Raw genomic sequence first — 14,202 nt, forward strand, 5'->3', positions numbered from 1 at the left:
AATGTTAAACAATAGTTTTATAACGAATAAGAAACTATCTGAATCTAGCTAAGAAACTAGCTAGCGCACTCACATCTGTCCCGTCCCCAAACAGGTTTTACGGTTAAAGTCTAGTTAGTTTGACCAGTGTGAGTGCAACCGTACTGCACCTAGGAGCGGCACACTTGCCGACCGTTTGGGAGAGGTGGGCTTTTGCAAAGAACGTTTGCACATGTACGAGCACGAGCGTGCGCACGTGTACGAGCACGAGGCCTACGGCGACTCTGAGGTCATTTCCTGTGCGCCTGTTGGGACATAGAAAAAAGAAGGAGGGACCATGCGCGGACATTTAAAACAATGGCGGCGAAAGGTTCACGTTGGTGTGATGCGGAGGTGGAGTGTTTACTGCAGATTTGGTCGATGAAAAGATTCAAAAACAGTCGACAAGACGCACAAAAACTCCGAGGTCTACGGAAAGATCTGGAAACAAAGCCACGCATCGCCATGACGTCATCAATGCGTGTGGCGTGTTACGGCGTGATGACGTATAGGCAGCAAGAAGCATTTACGCGAGGCCCAGGTAGTGCGAGTACAAACGGGCCTGGAGGGGGGGACAAGGACCCTAAAGCACGGGGCACGGGACGGAGGCACAGTGGGAGTATTACCCACGGTGCAGATATGTGACGTGATCCTCAGTGAACTGACCTGGTCTTGTTTGAAGTCACACAGGGCTTTGACGATGATCGGGCTGCTGCTGCTCTTCTCCTCAGGGTTTCTGGGTTTCAGCCTCACGATGCTCTTGGACTTGTTGACCAGATGATGAACCTGCCTCTTGTTTTCCATAATCTTCTCCTTCTCCCGCTGGAGAGGATCAGACAAAGTCAATAACAACAATGCTGCGGATCAATATTAACTACAAGCTGCAGCTGTCCTGTAGCTCATTAAAGCAGAAGAAGGTGATTATGAATGTGGAAATAAGAAGAATAAAATAGAAGGTAGACGTAATAACAGGACAGAGCAGCGTACGGCTATTATAAAAGAAATATAAAAACAAGACGCTGCTGTACCTCCAGACCCCTGAGGAGCTCCAGCAGGTCCTCCAGTGTCGTGTTCTTGTCACAGGTGAACTTCTTACGGACCGACTCGTGTTGCTTCTGCAGGACGGCGTACGTCTCATTGGCCTCTTTGAAAAACTGACACACAGAATAGATCATTAGGAATAGATCAGGGGTTTCCCCGCAGGGTTATTTAGTGGAAGCGGCCCACTTCACTTCACATCAGTCTGTTAACATCAGAAAGAGATGATAAAACGATATTCACCGACCGGAGGCATTAAAGTTGTAGTCCGTAAGATTCTCATCTAGTTAATCGTCTGTTTAAGTTCCTATCTATCAAAGAGTGAGTTAAAACAATGGTGATCGATCATATGACCCACTAATGAAAGCCGAGAGACTTTCCCACGCGCTCCACAGTTAGTGGCACTTTCTACGTGGGTCCCTTTCACTCTTTGGACCTCCTATCAATGTGGAGCATGTGCATGGACAGGTGGGAGCTGCCGATCTATTGACTTCATACAGTCGGCACTGTTCGGTTTCCAAAGGAACTCTGGGAGATGAAGTCCCAGAGACTCGCCTCCAACTACATCCCACCACCAGGGAGGGCGCTAGAAACAAAGTATCTCAATTCCTCACAGACAACTTTGAAGCTTTATCACGTTACCTGGTTGTAAGCTGCATTCTCCTTCAGATGAACGTCGATGCACTTGGTGATCTGAAGGAGCCAACTCCACTGCGTCTGCAGAGTGTCCTTGTAAGCCTGAAAAACATGTTATGTAAATATGTTTACATACAGTATACCGTGTACGTACTGTATGAATGCATGTAACCAGTGTATGTTGGTGTAGGGGGCTCGTGCGCACCTCGATCTTGTCTGAAGCCGGGTGGTTGTTCTTCAGGAGGGCGTCCACTTTGGCTTTCAGTTTGTTCAGGTCCTTCTCTTTGTCCTCCAGAGCACTCATCAGTTTCTGTCACATAAGCAATCAAAGGGGGACAGGGAACATCAGGATGCAGCCGGAGGACCTAAGTGGGTGACTGACTGCAGCTGCCAAAGATCTAATGCATCACAGCCGATTGCTCCCTTTTGAGATGCAGATTAACTTCATTTGTGTGATTTAGACTCTCAGGGTTGCCAAGCGTGTTAATCGACTAGGAAGAAGTTCGAAATGAAACATGGGTTTTGAGTCGAGGCATCAAAGTAAACGCTCTCCTTGTTCTCGATGGTCATTTGATCTTTTAATGGCTGTACTCACCGAGTAGCTCTCCTGCTTCTGCGGGATGTACTGGTCGACGTTCTTGTCTCCCCAGTCGAACACCAGCTCCTCCTCCTCCCTCTCGTTCACCCACATGATCTCTTTGGAGATCTCCTGAATGATCCGCCGGAGCTCCTGCAGCTGCTCCGTGCGACCGATCGACATTTGCTAGCGAGGGAGAGAGCGTGTTTAGATACAGCCATGTTACCTGGAAATGCACATAAACGCAACGCAACAGTAATCCTTCTTCTTCTTCTCTCACCTGCAGACTTTCCCATTCCTGATCCAGAGCGTGAGTGTTGCCCTTGTCTCCTTTCTTTGTCTGTGGGAAGAGATCAACCTCAGTCAGAGAGAGAGACTCCTGATGATGCTCTTCACTTCTGCAGGGGTTCAACAGCGACTTTACAACACCAAGACAATCACATGTGCAACAATTCATAAACACCAACCTACTGAGGTGTAATAGAGCAGTTTTGAATCCATATAATAATTTATTCAACACATTTCCTGGTCCTTGGTTCAAATCCCGGCTGGGGCCCTTCTGTGTGGAGTTAGCATGTTGTCCCCGTGTCTGCGTGGGTTTTCTCCGGGTTCTCCGGTTTCCTCCCACAGTCCAAAGACGTGCAGGTGTTCGGTTCATTGATGACTCTAAATCACCCGTAGGTGTGAATGGTTGTCTGTCTCTGTTCGTCTCTATGTGTCCTGTGATAGACTGGCGTCCTGTCCAGGGTGGACCCCGCCTCACGCCCGATGTCAGCTGGGATCGGCTCCAGCGACCCCGACAAGAGGTTGAAGATGAATGAATTTCCTCCTCGAGAACGTCTCAGGCTCGCAATTGTCTTTGTGCTTTAAGCCCTGACTTACGAACACTATACTGTACGTGAGGAATACATTTTATTTTGACAAAATTGATTGATTGATTGATTGATTTGCATTTATCCACAAATACCAGTTCAAACATAACATAATATAATACAGTGGGTATTACAAAGTTAATTGGGTATTTGTGGGTATAATTATATATTTGGATACGTTAAAGTAAGTATAAACAATAATAAATCTCATCTCATCTTCAGCCTCTTATCCGGGGTCGGGTCTCAGGGACAGCAGCTTTAGCAGGGGACCCCAAACTTCCCTTTCCCGGGCCACATTAACCAGCTCTAACTGGGGGATCCTGAGGCGTTCCCAGGCCAGTGTGGAGATCTAATCTCTCCACCTGGTCCTGGGTCTTCCCCGAGGCCTCCTCCCAGCTGGACGTGCCTGGAACACCTCCCTAGGGAGGCGCCCAGGGTTCATCCTTACCAGATGATCCTGAACCACCTCAACTGGCTCCTTTCAACACAAAGGAGCAGCAGCATGAGATTAGATAGCAAACTTCTTCCCACTCCTTCTCTTTTCAGCAGATGTTTGTCATTCACGTATCTAATTATGCTGAAACATCATTAATTTCTGTCACAATTTCTGTGTTTTTACCTTTTTCTCTTTTTTTACATGTTTGAAAATTAAATTTCAATCAATCTTTTATAGAGAAATGATAAATGGAGCTTCATAATTTGCTCTCTTGTGTTTCCAACGATGACAGATTAAGTGTCGTGTTCTGATGCACGCGCAGACTGAACCCACCAGGTCCTCTCTGGCTCGGTCCACCTCGCCGCTCCTCTGGATGGAGCTGTGGAAGTTCTGGTGGCTGATGATCTGCTGCTCGATGGTTGAGGGATCGTCTCCCCAGGAGGCCGTTTCAATCAGACGCTGAAACAACAAAAAATACTTTATGATCAGGGAGAAACACACGCTGAACACACTCTTACTTTGAGTTCTGAATCACATCTTTCAGCCCAGAGAGGGAGTTTGATATCTAGCGTCACCAGCAGGTGGCGGCAGAGACACAAGTTGGATATTTGTTTTGTCTTTTTGAGGATTTATGAGCCTTTTCACCAAAACATCTCAGGAATCTACCAGAAGAAAAACAAAACCATCTGTTAAAGTCTGTCTCCCTGCGTGTCCTCTTGTGTGTTCTTCTTCTAATAAAGAATAATTACATGATTTCTACATCACTGACGCGTCTGACAGCAGATGTAGGAACGCTCTCATGTCTTAACTCGCTGCTCCCTATTCTGGTTTAATGATCGGTCAGTTCAACGACACTGTGAGTGACACTTTTTACAGCCATATTCAAGCTTTTGTGTCATGCATTATCTAAAAAGCTTGAATACGGTTTAAAAAAGTGGTCTTTTAAATGCATCACACCACCACATTCACATTGTCCTGTTCGCAACATCTGTGTTTTCATTCCTCCTGCAGTTTTCATCAGTGTGCATGTCTGTTATGTTGATGCAGATTGAAAATAAGACACATTGCATCTATTGAAAATATCAGAAAATTAAAAAATATGTTGATAGATTTTCTGAAGGCTGGTTCAAAGTCTCTCCAGGAAAACACGGTTTATTTAATTAGGAGTGAAATTGCAGATGCAGAATGCATGATGTAAACAGGTGTACTGCACAGTTGGATTGTTACTGCACTGACAGCACTGTAGTATGTGTGTGTGTGTGTGTGTGTGTGTGTGTGTGTGTGTGTGTGTGTGTGTGTGTGTGTGTGTGTGTGTGTGTGTGTGTGTGTGTGTGTGTGTGTGTGTGTGTGTGTGTGTGTGTGTGTGTGTGCGTGTGTGCATGTGTGAGCGCACCTTTTGCTGTCCGATCCAGGCCATAGCGTCTGTGAAGCTCCTTCCAGGCTCCTCCCAGCCTCCGGAGCTCCCTCTGTTGCTCCTCCTCCTGTGCATGCTGCCGGTGCCCGTGATGGCCATGTGGACCCCCTTCAGCTGGTCTCTGCATATCTCCACACTGCAGGTTAGGAAGAGAGAAAGGACATTAGGAAAGACCTGATACACAGAAATCAGGAGAGGAAGAAAGAAAGAAAGATCTCCCTTACCTTCTGACCACGTTGTCGTTGGGCTGTCCCAGGTGTTTCAGGTCCATGGCGAAGCCCTTCAGCTGCTCGATGGTCTCTTTGGCCTTCGCCATGTAGAACTCTGCATCACCCTGGGCGCCGCCCTGCAAGACGTGAACAGAGCATTCAGGGGGTGGTGGACAAATGGTTATTGGAGTTTGGACTTACATGTCTTGTTCGTGTTGTTTTTGCTCGGTTTACAGTCATTCAGTGGGCGGGGTGTACGTTTTGGTGTATGTGCAACCGCGTGAGCTTTGATTTACATATTTTAAAAGTAAAAAAAGGAAAGTTACAAACACTTAATGCACCAGCGCATCAAACGCCAGGAGAGGGAAGTGCTTAAATACACTTTCTCTGCTTCCTTACACACAGGGCTGCCCCACCCTGCTCCTGGAGGGTCACTGTCCTGCATGTGTTAGGTTCCTCCTGCTCTAACACACTCGAGTCTAACGATGTTCAAACCTGTGACACACTCCAGCTGCTTGATAACGATAATCTACTTAGACTCAGGTGTGTTGGGGCAGAGAGAAACCCTAACCCTAACATGCAGGACAGTTGCCCTCCAGGAGCAGGGTCGGGCAGCCCTGCATTAACACATGCTGCACTTTCACGTTACACTGAATTTGTCACAGTTGTGTTGACAGAACAAACACTCCTGTGGAAGACCTTGACACCGGATACTTTTACGATCACAGTAATGAAAGTGAAATCCAGTATTTGACAGAGTAAACTTGACATTGTCAGAGTGAGTTCTGTCAAAAATGGCCCAAGGATGTTTGCCTCTCACAACAGAGACAAAGTGTGTCATTATCAGCCTGATTCCTCTCATTATTATTACTCCTTCTGTGTCTGTCTTTGTCTCTCTCTGTCCATCTGTCCGTCTTTTCTCCCTCTCTCTCTCCTTCTCTTCCTCTCTCCGGTGCAGACAGATGTGCGTCCTCCACAGAGCTGGGTCTGTCTGACGTTCCTGTCTGTTATAGTGAAGGTTTTAGTCTCCACCGTACTCTACGGGGGAATTGTTGGGTCTCTGTAAATCATAAATAAGTCATAGAGTGTGGTCTTTACCTACTCTGTAAAGTGTCCTGAGATCACTTTGGTTATGATTTGACACTATAAATCATTATTGAATTAATAGTTCAGATGTTTTTGAAGTGTATTTGTGTGAGTCAGAGTGTTACCTACAATAAAATGGCGGTTGGCACGCCCCCGTTTTGGAGAATCAGACAGGAGCGCAGACTCAGAGGCTAACACCCCAAGTACATGGGGGAGGGACAGATGCAGGCGTGGCGCAGCTGTTTCTGTTTTACCTGCACCGCAGACTCCAGCAGTAGTGTGCGTCTGCTGCCAGTTGAGTTTGAAAGCAGCTGTCTCTGCAGGTTTTGACGCTGTGCTGCCTCACTTTGCCCTCTGGTACACTGAGCTATGCATCTAAATCATATTTAAACAGTTTACTCAACAGGTTTTTACAGTTCTATGTAGCTTTTACATGCAGCAGCTAAGACTGATGTAATAGATGCGTTCTGCTGTGGGCATCCTGCGACGGCATCACGTGTACTTCGGCCGCAAGCGATGTTCGGCTGTGGCAGGGGTGGCGGGGGGGAGCAGCTAAACGTTTTTGTGTTTTTGTGTGACTTTGCTGTTTTGAAGGGTTAGTTTAGATTCACCAAACACAGACAAACGGCCGCAGTACACCAGAAACTCTCATGCTCTGCCAAGTAAAATGTTTTTTTGCCAGTGGAGTTTGGTGACTTTGACGAGAGCATACATGGATCCAACGGCTTCAGTTCCCTGTTGGAAAGTGCTGCCTGCCCGCAAGTTAAAGCAGTGAAAATGTCAAATATTAACACTATATATATATATATGTATAGCATACACTTTAAACCAATATTTCTTTAGGGGGCTCAAATAAGTGCTGTTCGCGTCTACAGCAGCACATTGTTTAAAGCTGCAGTCGGCAACTCTGACAGATCGAGTTGACTCAGTCAAATTTTTAATGTCTATAACTCTCACGCCCCTCCCCCTCTACCACTGAGCTCCTCCGCTCCCTCACATCGAGTGCTCGTCAGCGCGTGCACCGGATTCAGGTGAACGCACCAGTGTTTTCTCTCATCGATAAACAGCATGGAGTACACGCTACACGGAGGTAGGCTGGCTAACGTACTCATAGATAGCAACTGCTAACGTTCAGCGTATGCCTAGCTTGAGGCGTCTGTCTGTGATATTGTAACATGATCGAGCGGGGGAGGGGGGTCTGTGGCGTGTGCACAAACCTGGGCTTGACAGTCAGCTCTGCGTTGAGTGGACAGGATGTTACGGGCGCGGTGGATTTTTGTAAAACGAACAACAGGCTCTACGTACGCGCGGAGGCAGGGTTTCTTTTCTAAAACCCCATGATTTATGTTGTTCTACGGGAGCAGAGTGTCGTCTTCGGTGAATATGATCAAAGAAATGTTGCCGACTGCGACTTTAACTTCTGCGCCTGATCTAGTCGGACCTCATAACACCACACTTCAAAAATCCGACCTCCCCTTTGAATGACTGACTCGTCCCGTTACTCAATTTACAACCAAACTTGTTTTTTCTGCATCTTTTTTCCCGACAGATGTGAAACTGCAACACGGTGCTTGTTCTTTAGACCTGAAATCTCGCAGGATGAGCTACACCGGGTTTTATCTGCACTACTGAAGGAGAAGAAGAGCCAATAAGGAGGGTGACAAAGCAAAGCGTGACTCACAGAATGAAGGGCGTATTCGGCTTTCTTCAGGTACTCCTGGCACTGCGCCTGCATCATCATCGCCCTCTGCTGGGAGGAACTGGAGCTGCTGCAGAGTAAACACGTCACTATCAAGATCATTACTGTAATAATAATCATAATAATTAGTATTAAAGGCACAATATCACCACTCAGACCAGTGCTTCATAACTTTCTTTACTATGTGACATAATGTGAGATGTGTGCAGTTTCACCAAAGAGGGAATTTCTCCTCTAACATTGTTTCACTTGAATATTTTTGGCGCCGACTGACACCACATGGTCCGAATGAACGTCCACATGCAGCCTTACACGGATGATGCAATAACAAAAGCTTCATCCTCATCCTCACATGCAGTTAAACTGGAAACAGAGAAGGTTATGTTGGTGTTTCCGCCTTTTTTTTTAGACCGATACAGATTTAAAGAGGATAAATCCACTTCTGTTTCAGTCGATATAGTGAAATTTGCGAGCTGGAATTAAACCAGACCTACTCAGTTACACTCAGGAAAGAATATTTAACATTATTGTGCATTATTATTCATTATAAACACAATGTATCGTGTTGTAAACTACTCGTAATCGCACAAGAACAGATAACAAAAGAAAGTAAAAAGCTAAATAGTCCTGCATGCTCAGTATCTGTCCATTGACGACCATTTAAATACATAATAATGGATCGGTATATTCTCTTCTCCACATGAGGATATAGGATAAGGACATAAACTATCAGTTTTTATAAGCTTCTCCCCTCAAAAAGTCCTCAGTTTCAAAACAAAGTCAAACATATCTTTGCAATTTCTTGTTACGTCTCAGGCGATTTTACCGAGAACACAAAAACATGAAGGTGCTGCAGGCTGAAACACCGATCTACACGTCTCTCCTTTGCACCAGATGTATTATGTAACTGTTTAGACCATGGGTGTCAAACTGATCCAGTAAAGGGTCGCTGTGGCTGCAGGTTTTCATTCCAACCAATCAAAAACACACCTGATCCAACAAATCAACTGTGTGAAGACAGTTCAGGTGAGTGAGTAAGTCGAGTCAGGTGTGTTCTTGCTTGGTTGGAATGAAAACCTGCAGCCACAGCGACTCTTTACTGGATCATCAGACACCAACGGTTTAGACCAGGGCTGCCCCACCCTGCTCCTGGAGGGCCACTGTCCTGCATGTTGTAGGTTTCTCCCTGCTCTAACACACCTGATTCTAACGATTTTCAAACCTGTGACGAGCTTCAGCTGCTTAATAACAAGCACGTCATTAGATTCAGGTGTGTTGGAGCAGAGAGAAACCTAAAACATGCAGGACAGTGGCTCTCCAGGAGCAGGGTTGGGCACCTCTGGTTTAGACCTTCCTCGGCGCCCGGGGACCATGACCTGTCTTCCGTGAGCTGATATCAGCTGATGTATATGGTCCCGGTCCGTTTATCCGTCCAGTTGTGTGCCTCTGAAAAACTCTGGACGACTGGATCCAGGAACTAAAACGCCATCTTTCATCGTGTGTTTGTATTTTTGTATCTGTATTAATTGTCCCTTTCATGAAAATGCCTATTAATTACACTGTAAACACAATGATAAATTACAATTACTATACGTTTAAACCTTTACATGAATGGAAAGGAGCAGAAAAGAAGAATACAGTTCTTATATTTGTCACACAACACAAACGTGTGATGACCTCCCCTGGTTTCCCCGACCCTCGCACAGTCATCACCAAATTAAATGTGTGGAGTGTGGACTGGTGGCTGGAGAGGTGCCAGTTCATCTCCTGGGCACTGCAGAGCAAGGCACCGAACCCCCAACTGCTCAGGGCGCCGGTCACTGGCAGCCCCCTCGCTCTGACATCTCTCCTTAATTGCATGTATAGGTCCTGTATGTGCATGTGTGTGTGTATTTCGGGCCTGTGTGTGTGTGTGTGTGTGTGTGTGTGTGTGTGTGTGTGTCTGTGCATGTGTGTTTGTGTAACATGATTAATAATAAGAGTGAAAATATTCAATTTCCCCGTTGCAGGATAAATAAAGTACTTCTTCTTCAACATGTTTAGTTAGCAAACATGTGGTGATCATGTCGGCCAGGTGACCTCTTTAACCTCCTCTAAAGTACCACAGTGACAAATTCTCCCGGTGGGTGATAGTGTGTGTGTGTGTGTGTGTGTGTGTGTGTGTGTGTGTGTGTGTGTGTGGAGGGTCTGACACTGACACATGCAACAAGTGAGTGTTCAGCTGCAGCAGCAGTGGAGCAGACTTTTTGCAGCTCGACGTGAGCTATAACTCAAAGTCAGTGTTTCTCTGCGGGGGGGGGGGGGGGGGGGGGGGGCTGATTACCAGCCAGCCGGGTGACTCCTTCCACAAACACACCCAGTGCACAGCAGGCAAATCCGAAAAGCGCGCAACCTTACGTCAACTTGAACACCGCTCCAATGCTCAGAATAATAAAAACAGACGTAAATATGAGGTTATTTCTGAGATCAGAGCCGTGGAGTCTGCAGGAGATGGATTCATTTCTCCGTATTTATGATCTCTGCACATATATCACCATGTGTGCGTTACTGTCTACTCAGGGTGTGCAGGGGTGAAATGAACAGTGGGATAAAGACAGGCTGTCGTGATGAATGTTTAATAACGAGCAGCTTCAAGGCTGACATGTGAGAGGGGGAGAGGGAGAGAGAGAGAGAGAGAGAAATTTGAACCTGTGCACCAATGGTTTGCCCCTCTTTAAGGTAAAAAACACCCACATTTTAATAAACCAAACTCTCAAAATAGTTATTGGAGAAAAAGAAAAGAGTGCTGAGTCGTGACAGGACAGTTTGTCTTCACGCTACAACACGAGAGAGTAGTTACCCGTCTCCACCAGGCCTCAACCTGTCACTTTAGTTTTGCTCTTAAGCCTTTTTATGTCCTATGATTCATTCTTTTCTACTTTTGTATTATTATATTTGTTATTTTGTTATCTTATTAATTAATTTCTATATCTATATTTCCATTACGTATTTGCATTTTATTGCATCAACATTTGTACAATTTGTAAAGTATGCATTTGTTCTTGGACGTTACAGTGTAATTATTATTGTACTGAATGCTTTGGCAACACCGCTGCAATATATGGTCAATGCTAATAAAGCTCTTTTGAATTGAATTGAGAGAGAAAGAGAGAGAGAGAGAGAGAGAGAGAGAGAGAGAGAGAGAGAGAGAGAGAGAGAGAGAGAGAGAGAGTTTATTAATATATTGTTTATTTTACACATTCCCACACAGCAAATTGTGTGCACACACACTCCTTTTTTAATTGTATTTCTTACTTATAAGTATTCATTATTGATCACACCTATGGAATCTATTGTTATGCTTTGGCAACAGTCTTTGTGACATTCAGAGAGAGAGAGAGGGAGAGAGACAGAGAGAGAGAGAGAGTGACAGAGAGGGAGGGAGAGAGAGAGAGGGAGGGAGAGAGGGAGTAAGAGAGAGAGAGGGAGGGAGAGAGAGAGAGGGAGGGAGAGAGAGAGAGAGAGAGAGAGAGAGAGAGAGAGAGAGAGAGAGAGAGAGAGAGAGAGGGAGGGAGGGAGAGAGAGAGACACACACACACATTCCTACACAGAAAAATGATGCACATGCAATTAATTTTATGTATTTTAAATAAGTTTTCATTATTGATTATACCTATGAAATCTATTGAGAGAGAGAGAGGGAGGGAGAGACAGACAGACAGAGAGATAGAGAGAGAGAGAGAGAGGTAGAAATAGAGAGAGGGGGAGAGAGAGAGAGAGAGAGAGAGAGAGAGAGAGAGAGAGAGAGAGAGAGAGAGACCACAGGTGGGAGCAGGTTAAAAAGTTGGAAATGAACCCCTAAATGAAGTCCTACCTCATTCCGCCTCCCTTGCTGCTCATCATGCCGCCTCCTCCCATGCCGCTCAACGTGCCGCTCAGCGTTCCGCCTCCCATGCCGCTCATCATGCCGCCTCCTCCCATGCCGCTCATCATTCCGCCTCCCATGCCGCCTCCCATGCCGCTCGACATGCCGCTTATCATTCCGCCTCCCATGCCGCTCATGGTTCCGCCTCCCATGCCGCTCTGCATGCCGCTCATGGTTCCGCCTCCTCCCATGCCGCTCTGCATGCCGCTCATGGTTCCGCCTCCTCCCATGCCGCTCTGCATGCCGCTCATGGTTCCGCCTCCCATGCTGCTCACTATCATCCCGCCTGACATCCTCTTCTGCATCGCCGCGCCGCCTCCGGAGGACTTGGAGAAGCTGTAGCTGTTGTATCCGTCCATGAAGGGTTCGTATCCGTTACCGCCTCCGTGCAGCACCTCGCTCCGTGCGTACTGTTGGTTCAGCTCGGTTTTGGAGCCGACCCTGCGGCCCATCATGTTCAGCTCCTTCTGAGACCCGTACATGTTTATTCCGACACGGGGACCGCGGCCAAAGCGGCACTGCGGAAGTTATACCGGGGAGAGGGAGAGAGTGAGCAGGCGGGTAGTGCGCGTCCACCTGTGCGCCCTGGTCCCACGGCGCCTCTGCTGCACACTGCGCCTCAGAGGCGGGGGAGGATCGCTTTTGGAGGCTGGTGACCACACCTCTGTGACTCTCCCCAACCTGCTGAGCCAAAAACAAACTTTTCTCTCAGTGCCACTCCCTCCAAACTCAGCCCGTGTGTGCGTGTGTGTGTGCGTGTGTGTGTGTGTGTGCTGCTGTAATCATTATTATGAAGTTATAAAAGTTATGATTTTTGAAAAATCCAGGATGTTTTAAGAAGGTGAAAACACGTTGTTGGAAAGTAAAAAGCTTTCTGAAAAAGCACTTTTTGGACATTTTGGAGACTTTTTTGTCCAAAGTAAAAAAGACATTTACAGTGTTGTGAAGTTAGGACATGTTGTCTGGTCCTGACTGCTGCAAAGGCAATCCCTTCTCGTTCCCATAGCGACGGCCCTTGGCCCGAACACACTGGGCTCTCCTGTCCACAGGGATTTATTAGCAGCAGTAAGAGCACCACACTCTGAGTAAGGAAGCAGGTTTACCAGGAGATACACAGACAGTGGCGTGCACAGACTTTTTGAAGGGCAGGGGCAAAAGAGGGCACATATAGCGTGTCCTCAACACTAATGAAGGCACTTTAGCACACATTATGGCTCCTAGAGGGCACTTTAGCACCCGTTTTGGCTCCTAGAGGACACTTTAGCACACGTTTTGGCTCCTAGAGGTCACTTTAGCACGCATTTTGGCTCCTAAAGAGCACTTTAGCACACGTTTTGGCTCCTAGAGGGCACTTTAGCAACGTTTTGGCTCCTAGAGGACACTTTAGCACACGTTTTTCAACAACTGGGCCACAAGAGCCATCAGGTTAATGTTGATTCCAGGTCAGATGGAGGTGGTGGTGATTAAGGCTTGCGTTAGGACCTGGAATGCATCTGTCCTCAAAAGTGATTTAGTATAACGTGCATGTACGCACAAGAACAATGCACAAATCTAAAGAAAACAACATAAACATGCATTAACATTGTGAGTTTCTTCCAAATATGTTGTAAAATACACAGTTTGTAGGCTGTTCCTTAGATATTATGAAACACATTCTGCACCAGCCGACTCTCTTCGTATGTGACAGGTGGAGCTGCAAGATAAACTGCTGCAGTGACAAGGGATGCATCATATCAAAGGGCGCGTGTACTTTTTCAATCTGCAATATTTGACATGTATTCAACTGACCGTGTCTTTGGTGAACCACTGTTCTGTCTCCTGGCACCGTAGTGTTTTAAGTTGATCTGTGCACGTCTGTCCTCTCCTCCTCAGCCACCTTTTTACCTTTCACTCTACACGCCTTCCTCCTGCACACACACACACACACACACATACACACACACACACACATGCACACACACACTACTACTTAAACACTTGCCTCTAGCCAATGGGTTGGGCTCACAGGAAAAACAAGTTTGACAGCTGATCTTGAATGACAGTAACGATATTATTGCAGTTTGAAGACTGTTTGATTGTGATGAATGGAAGAAGACGTCTCTTTATTGATCCTTTGGGAGGACTCCCGAAAAGGAAATTGAGATTCCAGCAGCTTAAAGCTTATAAAGACACACACATTATATAATTTGCAGATGTGTTCACAGTCACGTCTCTTGATATAAATCTGCCAAATGTGATTAACTTTTGAATTTATCATCCTGAAATAAGCTGCGTCGTGAGTGAGTCTCACGTCCAGGAGCGAATGTGTGCGGT

General features: G+C 46.4%; 1 protein-coding gene across 3 annotated transcripts in view; it reads right to left on the minus strand.

Annotated features, from left to right (window-relative positions):
• Positions 1 to 13,770, minus strand: part of dspb (desmoplakin b) — a 30,525-nt gene extending 16,755 nt beyond the window's left edge. Inside the window, exons 1-12 of one of the 3 annotated variants that reach the window (XM_083911214.1) lie at positions 13,678 to 13,770; positions 11,839 to 12,570; positions 7,968 to 8,052; positions 5,216 to 5,337; positions 4,971 to 5,127; positions 3,911 to 4,036; positions 2,550 to 2,609; positions 2,288 to 2,455; positions 1,898 to 2,002; positions 1,699 to 1,794; positions 1,047 to 1,172; positions 685 to 840 (exon numbers count right to left, since the gene is read on the minus strand). In XM_083911214.1, the coding sequence (XP_083767340.1) occupies positions 685 to 840; positions 1,047 to 1,172; positions 1,699 to 1,794; positions 1,898 to 2,002; positions 2,288 to 2,455; positions 2,550 to 2,609; positions 3,911 to 4,036; positions 4,971 to 5,127; positions 5,216 to 5,337; positions 7,968 to 8,052; positions 11,839 to 12,371 (1,734 nt within the window). In that variant the 5' untranslated portion in view covers positions 12,372 to 12,570; positions 13,678 to 13,770. Of the gene's footprint in view, positions 1 to 684; positions 841 to 1,046; positions 1,173 to 1,698; positions 1,795 to 1,897; positions 2,003 to 2,287; positions 2,456 to 2,549; positions 2,610 to 3,910; positions 4,037 to 4,970; positions 5,128 to 5,215; positions 5,338 to 7,967; positions 8,056 to 11,838; positions 12,571 to 13,677 lie in introns of those variants that run through there. The other 2 variants (XM_083911213.1, XM_083911215.1) reach the window with 2 other exon arrangements.
• Between the last annotated feature and the right edge of the window lie 432 nt (positions 13,771 to 14,202).

The sequence above is a fragment of the Echiichthys vipera genome, assembly GCF_963691815.1.
Source record: "Echiichthys vipera genome assembly, chromosome: 3".
NCBI lineage: Eukaryota > Metazoa > Chordata > Actinopteri > Perciformes > Trachinidae > Echiichthys > Echiichthys vipera.